This window comes from Martes martes, assembly GCF_963455335.1.
Source record: "Martes martes genome assembly, chromosome: 12".
In the NCBI taxonomy this organism is placed as follows: domain Eukaryota; kingdom Metazoa; phylum Chordata; class Mammalia; order Carnivora; family Mustelidae; genus Martes; species Martes martes.
The window spans coordinates 25,674,721-25,698,870 of record NC_137900.1 but is presented as its reverse complement, the minus strand read 5'-3'; the positions used below and the strand labels follow the sequence as shown (position 1 = coordinate 25,698,870).

General features: G+C 41.7%; 1 protein-coding gene across 3 annotated transcripts in view; it reads left to right on the top strand.

Annotated features, from left to right (window-relative positions):
* The first annotated feature begins 19,195 nt into the window (after window positions 1-19,195).
* UBQLN1 (ubiquilin 1) overlaps window positions 19,196-24,150 on the top strand; it is a 51,483-nt gene continuing 46,528 nt past the window's right edge. The window contains exon 1 of one of the 3 annotated variants that reach the window (XM_080819867.1): window positions 19,196-19,867. In XM_080819867.1, coding sequence (XP_080675993.1) covers window positions 19,688-19,867 — 180 coding nt within the window. In that variant the 5' untranslated portion in view covers window positions 19,196-19,687. The remainder of the gene's footprint in view (window positions 19,868-24,150) is intronic. The other 2 variants (XM_080819868.1, XM_080819869.1) reach the window with 2 other exon arrangements.

The following is a 24,150-nucleotide window of genomic DNA, read 5'->3' as shown; positions in this document are numbered from 1 at the left end:
TATGCCTCTGTAATAAACAAGGTGATGCAAATTGGTTACATTGCAGTGGTTTGAATTCAGTAAAACATGCTATCTTAGAAATACAAAAGTTGAGTGGCTTAAATGCACAGAGAGTCAAGCCACAAACATAGTTCTCACTTAGAGCCAGAAAGGCATCCAGTGAGCCTAGAATAGAGGGCCTGTACTCCTATGCAGCTTGAATGAAGAAGGCTACATAACTTAGTATGTGTTAAATATGCTATGACTCAGTAAATAAACTGTTCCTCCCTAACTTCCCTAGAGGCACCTCTCCTACCCCAAGATGATGGAACAGTTACTCTTCTTCAGCTCTTCCCACCCACCTTCAAGGTACTGTGTCTGCCTGGAATGGCAGGAAGGTCTCTTTTTATCTTTGGCTAGAGACCTTCATCTAGACTCCCCACTGAAGAGACAGAAGGCAACATTATTTCCTGTGGATCATTCATATTCTATGAACTGGATCACTAGAAGAATAAAAGGGAAGCTGCTTTCATGTGGAAGCAGGATATCAGTTTTTAATTAGATTAAACAGGGATTTACACAAAGTCACCCAGTGACCAAATCATGGGGCCAGGAACTAGAATTCTGAATGCAGTTTCATTCCACTGTAACTATTTCTCAAAGTGGTCTGCAAATCATCTGCATTAAACTTACCTGGTGGTATTTGTTAAAAACATGTAATTTTGGCCTTCACTCCAGCTGTGGTGAATCAGTATTTCTGGAGGCAGGCCTGGGTATCTAAAATTCTAACAAACTCCCCCAGGAAAAGCTTACACATGTTAAAGTTTGATAATCACCACATTACCTTTGCTTTTTCTGGTATACATACTAGTCATTTCTATTGGCAACTTTCAAAATACTTCCCAAGCATTTTATGTTCGCAAAACTTCGATTTCACCTTGATTTCTTTATCTGTAAAATGAAATTTTTCTTAGGTAATATCTGAAATGCTTTTAAGATCTAAAGGTAAATGTGCAATTGCTAGATTGTAGGGTAGCTCTATTTTTAACTTTTTGAGGAACCTGCATACTGTTTTCCAGAATGGCTGCGCCAGTTTGCATTCCCATCCACAGTGTAAGAGGGTTCCCCTTTCTCCACATCTTCACCAACATCTGTTGTTTCCTGTTTTGTTAATTTTAGCCATTCTGACAGATGTGTGGTGATACCTGGTTTTGATTGTATTTCCCTGATGCTGAGTGATGTTGAGCATCATTTCATGTATCTGCAGACCATCTATCTGTCCTCTTTGGAAAAAATGTCTATTTGGGTCCTCTGCCCATTTTTGAATAAGGTTGAGTTGTATGAACATATATATATTTTTTTTTTCTATTAACTCCTTATTGGATATATCATTTGCAGTTATCTTCTCCCACTCAGTAGGTTATCTTTTTGTTTTGTTGATGGTTTCTTCCTCTCTGCAGAGGTGTAGTCCCAGTAGTTTATTTTTGCTTTTGTTTTCCTTGCCTTAGAAGACATAGCTAGAAAAATGTTGCTATAGCTAATGTCAGAGAAGTTACTATCTTGGTTCACTTCTAGGATTTTTACGGTCTTAAGTTTCACATTTAGGTCATTAATACATCTTGAGTTTATTTTTGTGTATGGTGTTAGAAAGTGGTCCAGTTTCATTCTTTTACATAGAGCTGTCCAGTTTTCCCAGCACCATCTGTCAAAAAGACTGTCTTTACCCCATTGTATGTTGTTGCTTCCTTTGTCGTGTATTAATTGGCCATAAAAATGTGAGTTTATTTCTGTGGTCTCTATCCTGTTCCACTGATCTATATTTTTGTGCCAGCACCATACTGTTTTGATTATTACAGCTTTGTAGTGTATCTTGAAATCTGGAATTGTGATACCCCCAGCTTTGTTCTTGTTTCTCAGGATTGCTTTGGTTATTCAAAGTCTTCTGTGGTTCTGTACAAATTTTAGCATTATTCCAGTTTTGCAAAAAATGCTGTTGGTATTTGATAGGAATTGCATTGAATCTGTAGATTGCTTTGGGTAATGGACATTTTGACAATATTAATTCTTCCAATCCATGAACATGGAATATGTTTCCATTTTTCTGTGTGTCATCTTCAATTTCTTTCCTAAAAGTCTTATAATTTTCAGAGAACAGATCTTTTACCTCTTTGGTTAAGTTTAATCCTAGGTATTTCATAGTTTTTGGTGCAATTGTAAATGGCGTTATTTTTTAAAATTTCTCTTTCTGCAACTTCCTTGTTAGTGTGTAGAAACACTACTAATTTCTTTTTGTATCCTGCCGCTTTACTTTAGGATTTTCTATGTGTAGTATCATGTCATTTGTCAGTAGTAACAGTTTAACTTCTTACCAATATGCTTTTATCTCTTTTTCTTATCTGACTGCTCTGGCTGGAACTTCTAGTACTATGTTGAATAAAAGTGATAAGAGTGGACATCCTTGTTTTTTTCCTGACCTTAGGAGGAAAGTTCTTAGTTTCTCATCATTGAGGATGATGTTAGCCATGGGTTTTCATATATGGCCTTTATTATGTTGAGAGTTTTTATCATAAGTGGTTGTTGAATCCTATCAAGTGTTTTTGTGGCATCTACTGAGATGATCATGATTTTTATCCTTTGTTTTGTTGATATATGTGACATTGATTGGTGTCTGTGGAACCATCCTTGCATCCCAAGAATAAACCCCATCTGATTGGGGTGAATGATTTCTTTAATGTATTGTTGTATGTAATTTGCTAAAGTAATTTTCCTGAATAAAGCAAACCAGACATGAAAGATTACATACTGATTTAATTTATATGAAACTCTAAAAAAGATGATCTATAATGAGAGTCAACAGATGAATAGTTTTGTGGACCCATGGTGTGGGGGGTGAGTGGGAGAGAGGGATTAATTGGAAAAGCACTCAAGGAATTTTCCAGGATGATAGAAATGTTCTGTGTCTTGGTTGTGGTTGTGGTTATACAGGTGTACACATATTAAGATTCACAGAACCATGCACTTAAAATTGAGTGTTTTATAGTGTGTAAATGACATCTCAAAAAAGTAGATTTAAAAGTTCCTGCTGCACGAAATAAGTCAATCGGAGAAAGACAACTATTATATGATCTCCCTGATATGAGGAAGTAGAGATGCAACGTGGGGGGTTTGGGGGGTAGGAAAAGAATAAATGAAACAAGATGGGATGGGGAGGGAGACAAACCATAATAGACTCTAAATGTCACAAAACAAACTGAGGGGGGCCAGGGGGAAGGGGGTAGGGAAAGGGTGGTGGGGTTATGGACATTGGGGAGGGTATGTGCTATGGTGAGTGCTGCGAAGTGTGTAAACCTGGCGATTCACAGACCTGTACCCCTGGGGCTAATAATACATTATATGTTTATAAAAAATGAAAGAATTTAAAAATAAATTAAATAAATAAAAATTCCTGCTGTATATGTTCCATGTTAAAAAAATCTAGGCAAGCAAAGAGAACAACTAAAATTCATCTTAGCCAAACACACACACAAGCGCACAATTGTATTTCATTTCTATATATCCTGTTAAATAATGTAAAAAAATTTTAAGAGACATAATTTAAGGTAACATTAGTGTATAACACTAATCCGAAAAAAGGTGTGTAAGACCGCTAAAAAGAAAAGTATAAAAGTTTACTGAGAGGCAATAAAGATCTAAATAAATACATGTATCTATGTTCTATATTTCAAAGATTTTAATTATCTCCAAATGGATTTATAGACTTGAAATAACCTGCTTGAGATTCTACCCATCTCCCTCTATCCCTCTCTGGCCTCTAAAATAATAAATAAATAAATCTTTAAAAAACCCCTCATACCATTCATAGGAATACATTAATTATGGATAGATTGAAGAACTATATGTGAATGGCAAAACCCTAAACTTTTAGGATATATCTGTAATGGCTTGAATAAAATGTTCATCTGGAACCTCAGAATGTGACCTTTTTTGGTATAAAGAGTTTTTTTTTTTTAAGATTTTATTTATTTATTTATTTATTTGAGAGAGAGAGAGAGAGAATGAGAGTGAGAGAACATGAGTGGTGAGAGGTCAGCAGGAGAAGCAGACTCCCTGCTAAGCAGGGAGCCCAATGTGGGACTCGATTCCAGGACTCCAGGATCATGACCTGAATCAAAGGGAGTTGCTCAACCAACTGAGCCACCCAGGCCCTCCATGAGAGTCTTTGCAGAAGTAATTAAGATAAGGATCACGAGATGAGATTATCCTGGATTAAGGTGGACCCTAAATCCAACTGTGAGTGTCTTTATGTGAGAAAGAAAAGATGCACAGGAGAAGCACAAGGCAGAAGGCCATGTGAGCAGGAGGCAGAGACCGGAGTTCTGGAACTAGAAGCCAAAGAATGCCAAGAGCTGCTGACAGCAAGCCGAGTGCTGGCTGTCATAGAAGCATGGGACAGATTCCTTTTTCAGAGCCTCCGGAAGAAACCAACACTACCAACACCTTAATTTCAGTCTTCTCACCTCCGGAACTGTGGGAAAATGAATTTCTGTTGTTTAAAGCCACCCAACTTGTGGCAATTTGTTATGGCAGCTCTAGGAACTAATATCATAACATAGGAGAACACTTTCATGACCTCAGGGTCTGAAAAAAGTGCAAAAACACTAGTCATAAAGGAAAAGATCAACTATCTTAAGTTAAAAGTACCTCTTCTCATGAACGCATAGTATGAAGACTAAAAAAGCAAACAACTGAGTGTGGAAAGCTATTTGCAATATATATAACTGACAAAAGACCGAAATTTCAAAATAGGCAAAAGTCTTGAACAGGTGAGGAAATCCAAATGGCCAGTAAACATATAAAAAAGTGATTAGCTTTATTAATAAAAAGGGAAATAAAAATTGAAATCACAGTTATGTACCTGGCAGATTGTTAAAACCAAACAGAAAAATATAGGCAAAAGAATATCAGGCTCTTCACATAAAGAGAAATCTAAATGGCCAATAAAAATATGAAAATTTACATTCCAGCCACAATTTCAACCACAAAGAGAAGCCATTCCACTACCAAAATGGCAGAAGTGTAAAGGTCTGATAATACCAATAGTTGGTGAAATTTGGGGTCAATTGAAGTTCTCATACAAAGCTGGTAGGAGTGTAAATTGTCGTGACCACTTTGAAAAATCTTTTGGCGTTATTTGGCAAAGCTGAAGATTCACAGACCCCATAACCCAACAGTTTCTCCCATAAGTATATATACCTTGGAGAACCTTATGTTTTATATGTATAAGGATATTGACAAGAGCATTGTTTGTAATAGGAAAAAAACGGGGGCGAGTCCATCTGAGATGGATTAAGAAGCCCCATCCACGTATAGAGAACAATACGAGGGGTGGATCTTACAAATGTAATACTAAGCGAAAGAAGGAAGACAGAAAAGAATACAAATAGTATGCATTTATGCAAAGGAAATTTGAAAGTAGGCAAAATTAACTTCGTTGCATATTATTTTAGGAGATAAAAACATAAAATCAAATGATTATCCTGAAAGTCACTTTATTATCTCTAGCAGATGGGAGAAGATTATGATAGGAAGACACACAGTTAATGGAGTCTTCCGGGGTGCTGAGAATATTCTATTTACTGATCTTGGATATAATTATATCTCTATGTAAATATGGTTAACGTGTGTGTGTGTGTGTGTGTGTGTATACACACACATACATATATATACACACATACATGTATATATAATGCATTTTCTGTATGTACTATTATGTATCACAAAATTAATTAGTAAAACACGGATGTTGTTTGCAAGTATCTCTTGTTTAAAAACTCTGCACAAGGAAGTTCATGGTATGCTAGAAAATGAAAAGAATCCTAGATCCCAGCCCCTTAAATAAAAATAACTACTTAAATCCTTCTAAGAAGAAACTAGGCTTCTCTCTCTCTCCTTTATGAATATGACTGGGGCTCTTGAAGATTCTAAATGTCCATTGCTCATTTTTGTGATTTAAAACATATTACCAGGGAATTTTTGACCACCATTTAAGTTTTAGAAGTGCCCTTTAAAAAGCATACATGACTAGAATGGGAATCCTGTATATTAAGGAGTAATGTGCTGGCCCTGACTTTCACCGGCTCCTGAGAGCTGATTGTGGGCATCTCTTCCCAAGTCTGAAATCAGTGATATTCCAATCACACTGATAGTTTGAAATTGGCCAAGGTAGGAATATTTACAGCATGGATATTGGCAATGATAAATGCTACAAATCACCACCCACACCTCCAGCCCAATTTATCAGCAGGCCTCTGCTTAAAGACGAGAGTTCTGAGTATAAACTTTCTTCATTTACCTTTTCTTTAGGGAAGCCTAATGTGTTTGACAAACAACTCTGTCAAGACAGTCTAGTGCCTCCTAAGCCTTAAACAAGAAAGCAGCTCAAACAGGAGAACTTAACTGAAGTAAAACTCAGAAAACAAGCAATTGAAGGATGGAAAATAGAACAAACAGAACACGGCATGCATTGAACCAAGTCCCCGCCCCCTTCTGATAGCTTTGCTAATAGGAAAAAGAAAAATCATTGAAGTAATAATCCCCTCTTCTGTTGTGTTTGCTCAGCAGTTGATTTCTACCTCCAATTGCTCACCCAGGAGAAAATAAAACCATCCTCTGATCTTTGGAGGTGAAATCACAGAGGCTATTTCAAATTATCAGGCTATTTGGGGCTAATGTCATCAGTATTTAACGGAAACTTTTTTCTCTTTGTCCTGGCTCCCTCGAGCTATTTAATAAAGGTTCCTATGGTTTTGTTGCTCTTATATTAATCAGAGACTCAAAAGTATTACTTATCCAGTCTTTTGACTAAATGGAAAACTCTAACTTTTCTGAAGTGAGGCGCAGGTGACTGTGGGATGCGGCACCCTTCAACGAGTGTCTGTCTACTAAGAATTCAGAAAATCCAGATTGTACGTTTTGGGCTGTGATGACGGTGTACCTAATGGTCGTCATTTAGCTGAGCATTGCCTTCGTCTCTGCAAAGTCTTAGGTTTTAAATGCTAATGGTATGACTCAGAAGGGTGATTCAGAAAGCCGTGACAGAAACATGTAGCACAGTGAACATGAAAGGGAAATTCACAACTGCTATGGGCAGAAACCCGGAAAATTTCTAGAATTTTTAGAACTTCAACTGATTGGCTTGGGAAATGAGGGAGTGGGCCTACAATGCTTCTTAAGAATGGCACCAGCTGGAGGGCCTGGCTGGCTCAGTTGGAAGAGCGTATGACTCTTGATCTTGGGGTCATGAGTTGGAAGCCCATGTTGGGCATAGAGATTATTAAATAAATAAATAAACTTTTAAAAAAGGCAACTGCTAAGCTGTCTTTCCCTTAAGTCTATCATGCTAATCTTAGATCTATCCAGAGATGACAGTAGGGTCAGAGTTCTTACTGTTTTGTGTGTGTGTGTGTGTGTGTGTGTGTGTGTGTGTGTTTACAGTCCAAACTGTTAGAAGGAGGTTTGGCCCTCTCAGCTTTTTCTGAGGCCACCTAATTCTTGTGGGAAAGAATTTAACTATTTTCTCTGCCCCACATTGAGTTTACGATGCTGATGAGGTAAGCCCCCGAATATTGAGATACAGACCCAAAGAAACATAGATAAACTCTTACAGTCTGCCCTTCCATCATGGAAAAATTTCCCCTAGTATTGACATTGAATTTGAGAGATGTTATTTCAATAACAGGCAGGAGATGCCTCAGATTAAGGAGGACTTCTCAAAAAAGGTCATCTGCCATGGGACACAAAACCCAGCCACAGCTGGGAAACGTGGCAGTGGCCTGACACAGTTCCTGAAGCTGGAATCATGTGAGCGAATGCTGGCTCTGCTGCTTAACACAGGGCTTGGGCCACATGGATAACACTGGAAGTCTGGTTAAGCTGCAGTTAACCACTGCACCACTTCCCACAGTCAAGGCTCCTCGCTTCCAGCATGCAATCACCCTCCTTACATGCCCCTTACATCCCTCCTTTTTCCTGTGTGCCAGCCTCTGCTGCTTTAAGGGAAAGATGATTAGGAGAGCCCCAAGGTTGCCCTGTCACCAAGGGGACCAAAGGTCTATGCAGCCAACAAGTATGCTGGGCAACTTTGGGGAGGAGAGGAACTCACCCCTGTGTGGCTGTGCTGGAGACACATGCCCAAGCCACCATTCTAACAGTTCCACAGAGACCTGGCATGTGGACTCAGCCAGTAGGATTTGGGCAGGCTTCCTCTGGGGAGAGAGACTCCCAGGACCCTGCAGCTGGGGCCCTCCAGGCAGTTCAAAGTGTTATTGTTGTTAGTTTTACATCTGAATGTCTATGAGGAATTGGTGTGTTAGGTGCTTGTGTTCCTCTCCTGTAAGTGCCAGGCAAGATTCTCCTGACTGGGGAGAGCTATCACTTAGGGAAATGCTAGTACCTTTGAGGCTCCACAGTTTGAGCTACAAGTCCACGGGTCTGATGATCTTGCCAATCAGAGCTTCCTCTTGCCAGAGGTGCCAGCAAGGGCTTTGGGACCCAGCCTCCCCAACCCGGCTACTGCGTACACCCCTTTTGAAGAGCCGCTACTGAGCTCTTGTTGCAACTGAGGGCCTGACTTGGTAAAGGTCTTGCAATTGGCAGCTTGATACTCCTATTTTGGGGTGGGTCAACTTGGACTGAATGACTGTCCAAGTGAGAAAGCCTCAATAAGTCTTGCTTGTCAGATGGAAATGGCATATCCAAGACTGCGCCTGCTCTGGCCCTTGTGTCACCTTGGCTTTATATGAACAGCTGGGAGCTACCCCCTGGGAGAAGCTCTTATCCTTGCCTTCTCCTCCCTTTGACTTTTCTGCTGGAAGCAAAACCACTGGTTCAATGGAGCTCTCCATCCACAGTTCCCCCTACATGCCTGGGTTTGATTCATTGATGGTTTGGCTATAGTTTCAGAACTGTAGCAGCTGTTCAAGTCAGTGTCAACATGTAGAACCAAAAGTGGGACCCTCAGTGGGCAGAATTCAAGGCCCCTCTGTTTCTGCCCTATTGGCTCTTGGGCTGTTGCCAATGGTCTGGCTCTTTGGTTTGAACTTGGAAAGTCACAGACTGGTAGATGGAATAGATCCCTCCTCTTTGGGGACATGAACTATGGAAACAAACGACAGTTGTGGAGCCAACCACATGCGTCTCTCATGGAGATGTCCCTGGAAGGGCCCATTCTGAGGAGACTGCCTAGAGTCCAGCTTCCAGCCAAGCTTTGTGCTGCCCTGACTACCACTACCATCTGCATCTGTCACCGTGCTGGGCACAGTCCGCACCAGTCATAGACTGGGTGCAGAGTATAGGAATTAATGTTTCTCATGCAAAGAGAAACTACCCTACCACTGCCTGCCATACCAGGACCCCTGACAAAAGGTGACACATTTGTTTCACAGCAAAGGAGCCCACCCTGCGAGAGTGTGGCCCCGCCTACTCCTGAATTCCTTTAGACTTGTGATCCTCTCCCCAGGCGACCAGGGGTGCCTCCCTCCCTGCCTTTGACGCTGTTTGAGCTTCGATGTTACTGCTCCAGTCCATTGACTGACTCTACTCACATCATGTGGCCCTTGAAGCTAATCTGTGTCACGTGTTAGACTTTCTGGACTGTTTGCAGCCCGAAAATGTGTACTTTTTATTGCAAAAGGCACTCAATGACGGGCTAATGGCCAAGGTACTTAATGGACGTCCCATGCTTTCTGCTACCCACAGGCATCTGGTAGTGTCGAGTGTTGGAACAGTTCACTTCAGAAATCAACTCAAAAAGATTTCTTACTCGCTATCCCTCGCCTTCTCCTAGTTCACAGACATTAGCTGGGATATTTTGGTCACTGGATGTGGCTGTCTGCAGAAAGGAAGCATCTCCTCTTGGCCACTCCCTAGATTACGAAAGGGACAAATGGGTGGGGTGAGGAGTTCACACAAGGACTTTGAAAATCAAGCAGTCTCCCTGGGGCATTCCTGGGCCTGCCGCTTCTTTCCCCTACTGGCAACTGCAGACTGGCCTGGTTGGTACACACTCTTGGTGGCACCAAGTTGGTGGTACCTCTTGGTACCCCCCCTTCTGGATGGGGGCCTAAGGGATTTAAACTTAATTCTATGTCCGCTACCTGGATTCTCCTGTTGGACTGATATGGGCCTAGTGCATAGAGATAATAACTACATAGCTGAGCAAAGTCTCTCTGTGTTCCCTTATAGTGGCCTGTGAGGGCCCACATGGAACATAATGGGTCTCCAGAAGTTTTAGAAAAATGTCCTCATCCCTTTTGCATCTTACCATCTGGACACTAGGTCTGGGTGTAAGTGGGAGATGGTTGGGGAAAAAGTGAAAGGGGAAACACTGGTATTTTGGTGGTGGAAGTAAGCAATCCCAACACCAGGGAAAAGAACATCTTGGACCTTGGGAAGCACAGGAGAGGGAGAGACATCAATAATCCTCCATATTTCCAAGCTACCCCTGGACTTTTCTTCATAAAGGAAAGCACTCAGGTAAGGTTCCCCTGAGCCAATACCAAATTTAATTGACTCTTGGGTCTGCTGTACCCCACCAGGTAGCTCTGACCACAACTGATCACCATTCTCCATGGATTTAATAAGAGGCTGATTGAAAACGGCAGGGAACGGCCCAGCCCCTGAACCTTTCATGCAAATTATTGTCAGTATCCCTGGATATCTTTCCAACTCGCATTCCTGGAGCCTTCACTAGTCCTGTGGACTGAATGAATGCCACCTGGACAAACAGTTTCAACTAGACTCCATAAATAAGGACTAGGCTCAGTTCAAGCAGATCAAGGAACCCAAAGGCCTACCAACTGGCTGAGAGGCCACCATGAAGACACTATCAACCTGTGCCCCACAACTGATGTAGATCACAACTGGGAGGGGGGCAGGTGCAGCTTGTGAGCTCCCAGGACTGGGCTTTTTATGTGGAAGTCAGGAGTTAACTTGCTTCCTCTTGAAAACAACAGTGGCTTGCACCTTGGGAGTGGTCATAAGAGAACTTCAGGTATTTAAGAAAATACCATTAGTAGATCCCAAAGCCCTAGAGAGATAACAGGGAGAACTCTCCCAAGTGATGCTGCCCTTGATAACCTGGATGAGTTTCTCCGAGGGATAACCTGCTGTTTGTATGCAACCTGCGTGTAGTTATTTGTATGATGAGAACCAACCACCCAATTAGAAGCAGTGGAATAAAATTTGTCCTGACTTTAGCTGAAGAGATCAATGTTTCGCATTGCCCCTGGAAGGCATTCAAGTAAGCTCTATCATTCATATAAATGCTCTAGATTTCCTCCTTGCGGGCCACAGCAAAGGACATACAATTGCTAATGCACCTGCTTTACCTGGATTAATACCTTGGGCCAAGGGGAAGAGTCAATACAGAAAAGTATCTAGGAGGCAGCCAAAGTAGACCTTGTTGGTTTATGGGATCAGTTCAGCTGATTTGGTCTGGACCCCTGAGGAGTACAATTACTAACGGCTGGCCTCATCCAGCTACTTAGAATCCTGTTGATATTAGCTTTATTAAGGGCTGTATGAAACAAATTGAATGGGTTTTACCCCCAGCCTCTGGTGGGCAGTTTAATCAGAATGATGAAGAGTGGCATACTCATGGGAAAGTTTGCCAGAAGCCAAGAAAGTGTAGAGACAAGGGCTAGATATTCCTGGGAGATAGTTCTTTGTGGGTCTTTCCTAATTCTGCACATTTTGGGAATACAGGGGCTCACTGCATGGGGTGGGCAGAATAATGGCTCTCCCAGGATGTCCACATGCTAATCCCTGGAACCTAGAATCTGTCATTTGAAACACAAAAGGCATTCTACAGCTGTGGTTAGGGTCCTGAGATAGGGGGATTATCCTGGATTATGGGGGGGGGGCAATGTCATCACAAGGGTCCTTATAAGTGAGAGAGGGTGGCAGGAAAATCAGAGATTGACAATGGAAGCAGAGATTGGAGTAACTTGGTCCCAAGCCAAAGAATGTGAGCGCTCTCTACAGGCTGAAAACGGCAAGGAACAGATTCTTCTCTAGAGCCTCCAGAAAGAACACAGGCTCTGATTTTTGCCCTTTAGATTCGTTTTGGAGGGAGATTCATTTTGGAGGGAAGAGGGGTTAGGGGGTGGGGAGCTGGGGTAATTGGGTGAAGGGCATTAAGGAGGACACTTGGTTTATGTAATAATGAGCACTGAGTGTTATATACAACTGATGAATCACTAAATTCTACCCTGAAATTAATAACACACAATATGCTAACTAACTTGAATTTAGATAAGACAATGACAAAAAATGAAAACAAAACGGTACACACTTTCAGGTGTAAGATTAAACTCTGGGGATGTCAGAGTCATGACTATAGTTAACAATACTGTATTGAATATGTGAAGGTTACTAAGAGTGTATCTCAAAACTTCTAATCACAAAGAACAAATGTAACTATGTGAGATGATGGGTATTAATTAATCTTATGGTAATCATTTTGCAATATATGCATACATCAAACCATGTTTTACACCTTAAATTTATACAATATGTCAGTTTTATCTCAATAAAACTGGGGAGAAAAAGAAAAAAGAAAGATCCGCTTTGGACTTCTGACCTCCAGAATTGTAAAATAACAAATCTCTCTTGTTTCAAGCCACTGAATTTGTGGTTATTGGTCACAGCTACAATAGAAAACTGCCTTTGTTCTGGACTTGTTTTTCAAAGATATTTGTATAGTGAACATCTTTGAGGCTATCATATCTCCCTGCAGAGCAAAGGTCTGCAGGTTTACTGCCCACTTAGCAGATTCAAGTTCCCCAAGTTTGGGGTTCCTCTCTTAGAATGCAACCCACCACGTGCACAGGTGTCATTGGCCCCTCTGTATCCTTCTGCAGAAGTTAGGGCTTGGGGAACTGGTGCAAGAAAATGCTGATACATTGGCCACTGTTACCGCTGTTAGTAACAAAGTATTTTGTTTCTGATCTAGGAGTCTTGTATTTCTGTCAGCATTCCTGAAACAATTAGCTTGTTATAGGGAAAAATATCAGACTGTTCACAGTACTTGATAGATGATAGAACAACTCAGATAACCCACGGTGTTGTTCTGTCTTCACTTTTAACCCACTTGGAAACTAAGTTTGTAAGAACTATTTGGATGAAATAGAATGATGAGAAGACTATACACTTTTAAAAAAACACCTCTCAGCTTCCTGTGTAAAATATATCAACAGGTTAACTTTTTTTTAAAGATTTTATTTATTTACTTGAGAGAGAGAGCATGGGGGGAAGGGCATAGGACAGGGGGATAAGCAGGTTCCCCACAGAGCAGGGAGGCCGGTGTGAGGCTTGATCCCAGAACCCCAGGATCATGATTTGAGCCGAAGGCAGACACTTAAGCAACTGAGCCACCCAGGTGCCCACCAACAGGTTAACTTCTTGCGTGTTACAAAACTCTCCAACACCCAGAAGAATTTTTGTTCCCCAGAAGCATTTTATCCTTTGGAATTCCTAAATGATTTGCTTCATGCAGTAGGTTTTACACACTTTAAGCTACAGAGAGCACCTAAAATTTCCCCATGGTTCCTTTACTTGGTTTATACAACACAAGGGCAGACTCTTCATGTAATGTAACCTCCTAAGGTCAGGAAACACATTCAAAATACATATATGTGTTGAATAAAGTTGTCTTCTGAAAAGAAATCACTGGTCTTGGAATTCTATACAGAATAAAGCTCAGCTTGAGTCTGTCTAATTATAAAAATATTTATTGTTGTATTTATATGTTTCCAGGAGAACCAGTCTTACCATTTTTGTAAGATAGTCAACGCTTGCGCTAGGGACGGTGAGTCAGGATATCAGTAGTACCTGTTCATAAGAGAGGTCAAAAAAGAATAGTCCTAGAATATTTTTAGACATTTTCATAAAGCCCTGGGAAATTCCAGACTACTGATAAGAACTGAGTAGGTGAAAAGAAACAACTGCGGTTAAATTCAAGTTCATAATGGAATCCTGGAAATAACTTACCCATATTGGGGGAAAATCCATAAGGGTTTATCATGACTATTAAAGTGACTCAGAATTAAAGAGACTTTGTAGTGAAATATGGTTTTTTGTACAGCAGTGGTTCTCAACCAGGGGCAGTTTGTCTCCTGGAGACCTTAAGCAGAAGTTAGAGTCATTTGATTCTAATGATAGGGGTGGGATGGGCTGGGAGCGCTACTGGCATTTAGTGAGTAGAGGTCAGAGATGCTGCTAAATGCATGGAAAGCCCCCACAACAAAGCCTTATCTGACCCTAAATGTCAATGGTGTCAAGGTTGAGAAACCCTGCTGTACAAGAAGGATAAGAAACAGTGCCTGGCTGGTTCCGTCAGTAGAGCATGCGACTCTTGACCTCAGGGCTGTGAGTTTGAGCCCCATATTGGGGACAGAGATTACTGTAAAAAAAAAAAAAAGTTAAAATTAAAAAAAAATTAAAGTTAAAATTTTAAAAATTTCTACTGGTTGGTAGAATTATTCTGTGTCTTGACTGTGGTTATGGTTACCTAAACCTATACATTGGATTAAACTGGAGAGTACCACACAAACACACACCTGTACACAGATGAATACAGGTTAAAAATCACGGTGCAAACTGAATAAGGCGTGCAATCTAGTTGATGTCAGTTTCCTAGTTTGATCATAGGCAACAGGTTAAGATGTCACCACTGGGGAAAGCTGGGTGAAAGGTTTCTGGGTCTCTGTACTATTTGTGCAACTTCCTGTGATGCTATCATTATTTCAAAATAAAAAGTAAAAATGTAGTGAGACTAGAACAAAATAAGGACCACAGGTGGATGCTTCAGAGGCTTGCCATATCTCCTTCTCTTGTGTGCTGCTGGCCCTTTCTTTGCTCCTGTATGTTCCACAGTGCCACGCGGAGCTGCGGGATCCTACTTTGCAACTTCGTTCAGAGCTTGTGGGGGCAGCATTCCATCCAGTGGTCTACAGTTTCAGGTGGTGAATTAATAAGGTAAGCCCCTCTCATCACTACCACCTCTTCCTCAGCCCTAAGGCTCAGAAACTTATTGAATGTTTTAGTCTATTCTCTTTGATTTTGAAGTACCCCTAAAGATAGTTGTGGACTGTTCCTAGGCTGTGGACCACACTTTAGATCAGTGCTCTAGCAGGATTTCTTTCTCTTTCTTTTTTTAAGATTTTATTTGTTTATTTACCTATTTATTTATTTGACAGAGAGAGAGCGAGAGCGAGCATGCACAAGCAGGGAGAGTGGGAGAAGCAGGCTCCCCCTGAGCAGGGATTCTGATGCGGAGCTCGATCCCAGGACCCTGGGATCATAACCTGAGCCAAAGCCAGAGGCTTAATGACTGAGCCACCCAGGCTCCCCTCTAGCAGAATTTCTATTTCTCACCATTGCATCATGATGTTACCTGTTCACAAGCTTAACAAAATCATACCTATTCCTTAAGGCCTGGCTCCAATCATTTCCTTCAGAATTCTTCTCTGACTCATCCACCTTCCCCTCCCTCACCCCAAGCAGGAGTAAGTAATGTTCCCTTCCTCTGAACTTATTACAAAGCAAATAAGTTTCAAGGGGTGTATGTACAAATCTATTATCTTTCTATCTGTCACTATGCCATAAACCTTGGGTATAAAATTAACTATTGATTCAAATGAGTTTCCTCTCTAGTAGAAACATGACAATTCAACACTTCAGTTCAAAAGTAAATGCTCTCATGCCAAGTTAGTTTGGGCACTGGGGGTTACATATAATGATTAAGACTTAATCGCTGTTTTCAAGGACCTTGTCTAGTAAAGGAGATATGCACACAATTAAGTGTAATACAAGGCATGACACCAAAAAGGTAATAAAGCTATATGAAAATATGGAGTGTTTCGAGACAATTTCTGGTCAAAAAGGTTATCAGGGAAAAATTGTTAGAAAAGTCACATTTCAGGTGAAGCTTGACAGGTGGGTAAAACAATGGAGTCAACATGAGAGGAAAGAATCTACTTGCAGTGAAAATGTTGCGTTGAAGACTTGAGGCAGGAAAGTGCAGGATAGGCTTGGAGAGCTTAGGGGACCCATTTGGTTGCGGGTAAGAGATGAAGGAGAAGCAATGTCTTTTGGTCAGAGAGGGCCTGGAGACCATACCCCGAAGTTTAAATATTGTTCTAAAACTTTGATGAGAGCTCATGAAAAATTCCTAAGCGTCATAACCAAAGCTTAGTTATAGAAGGATAAGTTGGCACCAAGAGGAGACAGTTTTGAGGAAGGAGGCTTTACCCTGAGGCAGAAGAACTTCTCTAGGGTGTTATGGTTGTAATCTAGGCCAGAGTTAATAAGGGTGTGAGCTATACTGGTGGCAGAAGAATAGTTTTAGATAATAGAAACTATGTTACAGGTGATGAATTGTTAGGTAAATTGTTCTAATAATTATGATGGAGGATCAAAGAAAAAAATTGATTCCATAGGTGTGGGTGTTCAAGGTGTGTAAGAGAGGGGGCAGCAATAATGGGCACAATGTGCGTGTGTGTGTGCATATGTGTGTGTAATGACTTGAAGGAATGACCAGAAATGAGGAAAGTATAATGTCTGAGGGCTTCTAAATATGTCTGACCACAGTGGAGTGTATCTATAGGGTAATGGGAATGAAACTTGCAAGTTCAACCAGGAATGAACTTGAATTTCTAGTTAAGAAAGTTGGTCTTTATTTTCCAGGCAGCACAGAACTTCTGATGGATTTTGAGTAGGGGAGTAACATGATGAATGCATGTTATTTATACCACTTGTTTGACATGACATGTATACTACCTTGTGTTGTAGTACTTTGTGTACATGCAGTACACATACCTTGTGTTGAAGCTTCATAAGTTCTTGGACACAGCATTAAAATGTGCTCAATAAATTCGTGTTGGTTGAATTAATTGCCTCACTTTGTCAAGAAAGAATTCTTCTACCTTGTGAACAATGACCTTTTACCATTGTACTTGAAATTTGGATATCTGGCTCATATTGGCTTGTAAGGACTGACTGGTAAAATTTCAGGACTCCGGTGAGCAAGATGGTAGCTTGAGATGGGCTATTTTGCAAATATTTACCTCAAGTAAGTTGGCAAATACTATGAATCAAAACTTGTTTTCTGGAGAACTGGTCATTAAACATTTACCAGCATGTCACTGCTCTCTCCCTTACTTCTCCTTCTCCTCAGCCAAAGAGCCTCTAGATTTTCTGAGGACAGGGACTAAGTCTTATTTGTCTTGTATTCTCAACTAGTATTTGGACTTTGGTCATGCTCAATTGATGTTTGTAGAATGAATGAAATATGCTTCTGTAATTTTTCTCCAACTGACCATTTAATGAAAAAAAAATGATTTAGAAGAAAACGCCTCAAGTAGACATGTAGACCCCGGGGTTCCATTCAGATCCTACGCCTGTTTTTTAACTGGTTTTGGAACACTGCCACTTATTCATGTATGTGTAGTCTATGGTTGGTTTGTGGTAGAGCTGATTATTTGAGATAGAGAATGTAGGCCCTGCAAAGCCTAACATATTTATCATCTAGACTTCTCCGGAAATTTGTTGATCCCCATCTAGACCCCCACTACCAACGGTTCCTTAAAAGGTAGGATTATTTCTAAAAAGTGGCATCTCAGTCATTAAGCGTCTGCCTAAGGCTCAGGTTATGATCCCAGGATCCTGGGTTAGAGCCCCATATCCAGTTCACTGCTCAGCAAGGAGCCTGCTTTTCCCTCTCCAGCTCCCCTGTGCTTGTGTTCCCTCTCTTGTGTGTCTGTCATAAATAAAATCTTAAAAAAATAAAAATAAAAAGGGGTATATATACCATATATTCTTAGAGATAAATTGTATTGTCATAAATTGTGCACATACACATTATTTTTTTTAGAAATTAAAAAAGACACAGATAATTACAAAGCAATTTCCTAAGAACAGGGTTAGAGATAATGCTTGGTTGTCCAACGGTGGAACTTTCTACCTTGAGAAGTTGTGATTACCTCACATCTAGACACATTCAAGTAGTCACCCTTTAGCCAAGTGTATCCTTCAGCAGAGAGCCTTGTGTAATCTCGTCACCTTATTGAGCAATGCTGCCAGAAATCTCGTTGATGTCAAATGTCTATATTGCAATTTATTCTTTCATAACTCTTACACCCAGATTTCAAAGGGGTTCTGCTAAAAAGTAGTCTTCATGGGACAATATTTTTTGCCAGAACAGGGCTGGATTGTTTAAAAACAGAAATACAGACTGTGTCTTTGCACATTTGGGTCACAGTGGGCTGTCACAGTTCCCATTTGCGCAATACTGATTAATAAAGTTAATGTCCTAGGTTCTCTATTCCTTGCAAGTCATCTTTAAAGGCAAATGATGACGTCATTTCAAATTCAGGACTGTCAGGGGAAAAATAATCAACTTATTTCTTATTTGTGCCCATACTTTACTGAAAACGACTTTTGAACAGCTAACTGCCTTTAATGACACCTGGAGTCTGAACTGCGGCAGTAACTTGATTTGATAGAGTATAAAATGAAAACTTCGGCTACATTAAACGGCCCAGGTGGGCGGGCAGTCCTTGGTCACCCTGTTTCTGTCCCACATGTTCTGAGGGATAGTGTTCAGAGAATTCGGGACGCTTGCGCAGGGCTGTCAGAGCGGGAGGAGAGGCCACTGTCAACAGAGGTGGCCTGATCGCCAGACCAGACCGGGCTGACCCGAGGGCGGGACGCTGTGGCCGTGGAGCAATGACTCCGCGGGATTGCGCAGGGTGTCTGCGGCCCATTTTTCCTTCGTTACGATGAAGATCGTTTCTCCATTAACTTAGCTTCCAACTCCCGCGCATAGGGCCATAGGATCAACCATTTAAAATCCTACAAGTAGACAAACGGAAGGATGTTAAAGCCACAGCACAGCTCGCCAGCATTTTCACTCCCCTCCCGTCGGGGTACGGGGCGCTCGCAAAGGCGACGCGAGCGTGAAAGCTCGGAGGGGCTGGGCAAGGACACCGCGCGGTCTGCAGGGGGCGGGGGACACGACCGGGACCACCAGCGCGCAGGCGCATGGGTGGCTGCCGCGCGCAGTGGTCGAGCCCCCTTTCTAGTAATTTCGCTAGTCGTGAGGTCATCACAGCGCGCCGTCACAGCACCTCCCAGAACCCCCTAATTTATTTTTTTGGCGAAGGGGATGAAATGAAATGAACTGATCTCTCCCGCCCCAGTTTGCTTTTAGTCCTCCACTCCGGCTGCGCCCACCCTCTGAACAATGGAGCGGGAGAAGGAAAGAAAAGCAGCGGGAGGTGGCCGCGGGGCCGGACGGGCATGACTCGGCGACGCTGCCAGCCGAGTTACCCGGCGTGCCCTGCGCGGCGCCGGCCGAGGGACGTGGGGGGAGGGGCGGGGAGGAGGAAGAGCGGCGGCGGCTGCGGATGTCGCTGCGACCGAGCGGCGTCTGAACACACGGCGGCTGCCGAGCGCCCGAGCCGGGCCTGCGCCGCAGCCCACACCGAGCTCCGCGGCCCCTCGCCTGCCAGGGCGGCCTTGCACCCGTTGTCGCTGAGGCGGCGTGCCGCGCATTCTCCGCTGCCCGGGCCGGCCGGCTCTGCCGTCTGCTGGCTCCCCCTCACTCGCCCGCTCCCTCCTGCGCGCCTGAGTCACCGCCGCCGCCGCCATGGCCGAGAGTGGTGAAAGCGGCGGCCCTCCGAGCTCCCAGGACAGCGCCGCCGCGGCCGAAGGTGCCGGCGCCCCCGCGGCCGCTGCCTCTGCGGAGCCCAAGATCATGAAAGTCACCGTGAAGACCCCAAAGGAGAAGGAGGAGTTCGCTGTGCCCGAAAATAGCTCCGTCCAGCAGGTGAGGGCCGCCCTGGCCTCGGGCCCGGGGTGGGGGTGGCGGCAGGACCTCCGCCGGCGGCAGGACCTCCACCGGCGGCAGGACCTCCACCCGCGGCAGGAGGAGACGGTTTTGGAAGGGCCTGGGAGGGGATCGTCCCCTCCCAGGTGGCCTCGGCCCCTCTCGCGGGTTGCTTCTCGAATTAGATCACACCCAAGTTCCTGGGTGTGCTCCTTGGGACACCGCAGAGGCTTGTGGCGGGGCCCCGCGGCCTGTTTGTGGGACGCGCGGACGCCGCTTCCCTCCGCGCCCTCCTTCTGCTCTCGCGTCCGCCGACCACCAGCCTCCTCCCCCAGCTCCCCGCCCCCCCCCCACCCCCCGCCGCCTCCCTCCGGCTGCTCACAAAGGAAAGGGACCACCGCCGCTCTCCGGGCGGGGTGGAGGCTGGGCTGGGGCGAGGGTTCGCTTTAGCCTCATCTGTGGTTTTGTCTCATGAATTTAAAAAAAAAAAAAAAAGGGGTGCTCATTGTTTCTACCTGGTTGCGGGTTAAGGTAGATTTGGGGGCGAGGAGCACGTGTACATTTGGTTTTGCGTTTTGATGGCTGAAATTGATCCTACCTTGCAGTCTTCAAGAAAAAACCAACCCTGACGTAGAAATTGTTTTCAGGCGTATCTTAATAGTACTATAGGCTTAAGGAGGAAAGGTGGATGACGACTTTCATTGATGACTTGCTGTTTTCTTTTTCGTATATTTCTCTCTTATCTCTTAGGTGCCAGTCATTGGGAAGGTTTTTGTTTGATTTTAGAGGGATGGTAGCCACGTTTTGCAAATACTAGCGATTGCAATCGAATAAAAGAGAACAAAATTAGAGTTAATGGAGAATATTACCAAATAATGTACTACTAAAAAGCTGTTGAGGTATACAGACTTGGCTGTTAAATTAAGAATCTTGAAGAATTCAACAAATTTCTTTAGCTTATTGTTGAATGTACATCCCAGGATATTTTTTCATAATTGTTGAATTGATCTCTGACGATCTAAAATAATGCGAAGTCTGTGAGGAAACAATTCCTGAGAGGTACATGTAAGTTTGAACGGGAATAGTAAATGTAGTATTGGTTTATATAGTTCAGTTCTGAAAGGTGGTGTGTTTTGTGAAGCAGTAAATAGAGCGTACCATCACGGGAGAAACTTTTACCACCTACTGAATCACATTTGGAGGGGGGGTTGTTCTCAGTTGTATAAGAATTTCCTTTAACATCTTTGTTTTCCAACATACAGGAAGGTTGAAAGAGTGGTACAGTGAATATTCACATGTGCATCACCTACAATTGACATTTGCTGTATTTGCTCTGTCACGCAACTAATCACATATTAGTTCCCTTTTTTGGGAGGCATTTCGGAGTGAGTTGCAAATACCACCATTAAATGTTTTTCACAAATACATGCACCTGTATGATCCAAAGCTTTATCAAGTTGCAGAACTTTATAGTTGACTGGAAAGTTCTCTGTTGACCTTTCCTAGTTGATTTAGTCCCACTCCCCTCCATCCACCACTGACTTCTTGTTTTTCACTGTTAGTTTAGTCTGGTCTAGAACTTCATGTAAGTGAGATGAGATAGTATGTACTCTTTTGGGTAAGGTTTGTTCACTCAGAGTAATGTTTTTGAGGTTCTTTCTTGTGTATACCGGTAATTTCTTCTTGCTGTGTTTCCCACTGTATGAATATGCCATAGTTAATGTACTCCTGTTGAGGACCACCTGGGCTTCTTGCACTTGGTTGCTGTGAACACTGTTGTACACATTTTTGTTGGACAGATGTGTTTCTTCTATTAAATACTTGGAAGTGGAATGACTGGGTGATAGGATAGCTATAGGCTTAGTTTTATAAGAAACTATGTTTTTAAAAAGAATTCTAACGTCTTAAAGTTCCACCTAGTGCATGGGAGTTCCTGTTGCTCCACATCCCTGCTAGCATTTGATAGTGTCAGTCTTTTTCATTTTAGCTCTTCTAGTGTATGTGTAGCAATACTAACTTTTAAGCCTGTGGGTCTTCTTTTTAGGATTCCTAGTTCAGGTCTCTACTTTCCTACCTGCTTTTCAGCACTTTATTGTAAAAAAATTAGGAAGAAAGAGTAAATATTTTATAAGTAGAAAAAAATCACATAAGTCATTTTAAGATGTTCTGTCTGTGAGGGTTTGTTTGTTTTTGCTTTTTGTGATGGTGGCCTTAGAGGTTTAAAGTCTGTGGAAGTTTTAATCTTACTCTTCTGTAACCAAAGTAAATTTGTTAAATTAAAGCTTTTCCAAAGCACCTCATTCTAATGGCAGTTGAATTTTTATTCTGAAAAATGCTTTCTGTTGAAGCAGAAAACATGATTAAAAAAAAAAAAAAGAAAACATGTAACACAGCACCAAGAACCTGAAGACAAGTTGAACTATCTGTGGGGTCTGTTAAGGGAAACACATACAGGAAAAATATGAGTGTAAGAAAAGCAGTTTGCAGATTATTTGTAAATTTGAATTGAAGCACAAGAAAGTATATCATTTTGTAACTTAAATTTTAATTAAATGGTCTGATTTAAACTATTTGTTAGAGTAAAATTTGTCATTAAAATATATTTAATGACATTAAGATTCCATGTTTGGTAAAAATGCTCAGTAAAAAATTGGGAAATATTCGGTCCTGAAAATTTTTATCTAATTATTAGATGAAGAGGGTATGGTAGGCAAAAGACTTAGAAAAGGAAAATATTGAAGACTTAGACATTTTATAAGCAAATTCCATATTCTACAGTTAAGAATCTCTTATGGGTTTCTGTATAATGTAAATTCTGTTAGTACATTATACTGAAATAGTATTTATATGAATGTCTTAATAATTGATTGGATGAAATTATATTAAGCTTTCTGGGTCAGCTGTAAAATACATTGTAAGGTGGTAACTAATTTTCTTATTTTATCCTTGGGTTCTGTTTGAGTGTATTTAACTAATAGGCAGAAACAGGATACCTTAATACAGTTGGTATTTAGTGTTGCTTGTTTGGAGTTGATAATAACAACACTTTGAAGTTAAAGTGAAATTTATTTTGATTGAGCAGTTGAGTATTGTTTAAATTTCTAGTTAAGGGTGGTTAGAATATAAACTTAACTATGTGTGTTTCAAGGTGATCTTGTAGATAGGGTTTTTCATAATATGAGTAAGTAGATTTAAAAAAAAACAGATAAGTTGTGTGTATTGGCACAGAGTCCCTGTGTAGGAGACTTCCCCCCCGCCCCCCATTAATTATTCATTATCTACTATGGGAAACAGTTTGATGACTTCCAAGTGTCAACAAGAGAGATGAAGTCCAAAATGGGATTGGGGTGGGGTTATAGTGTGTGTCGGCCGTTCATTAAAATTAGTGCAGAGAATAGAAAGGAGCTTCCAGGTAACATCTAATTAGCTTGTTCTGGGATTTTATAGCTCTCTAGGTTAGAGTGTAAGGTTTGAAATACAGTTACCTGAAATATTCAGGCCACGTATATTCTAATTTCAGAAAATGTTTTCATCACTTGAAACTTTTAGAAAAGTATTAACATATTTATACATAACAAATACTGTATTGCATAGATTTGAGCCTTTTCTTGCTAAGGGAAATTACTGTGTGTCACGATCATTACCACAAACACCATTTAACTTTCTACTTTATGATGGATCTAAAATGTACTGTCCACTTTGGTACTACCAGCCACATCTGATTGTTGAATACTTAAAATGTGGTTGGATTGGTTTGAAATGTGCTGAAAGTGTAAAATACAGATTTTGAAAACCTGTGATTATGTTCTTTCACTTAGTGTAATGTTTTCAGGGTTCATCTGTGTTGTAGCATGGATCAGTTCTTTTTACTGCTGAATAATATCCCATTGAATGGATATATTTCTCATTTTATTTCTCCATTCATCAGTCAGTGGGTTGTTAATCATTTGGGTTGTTTCATTTTGACCAGTCTGAATAATGTCTCTGTGAATAACTCAGAAATTTTTGTGTGGACATATGCTTTTGTATTTCTTTGTACCTATGAGTGGAAATGCTGGGTCATGTGGTAACTCTATGTTTAACTTTTTGAGGAACTGCCAAACTATTTTCCAAAGTGACGGCACCATTTTAAATTCCCACCAGCAGTGCATGAGGATTCCAATTACTCTACATTCCCCAGAACACTTGTTATTGTCTGTCTTTGATTATTGCCATCCTAGTTATTGAGAAGTGCATCTCGTTGTGATTACATGACTCAGTGTGGCTTTTTTTTGGGGGGGGGG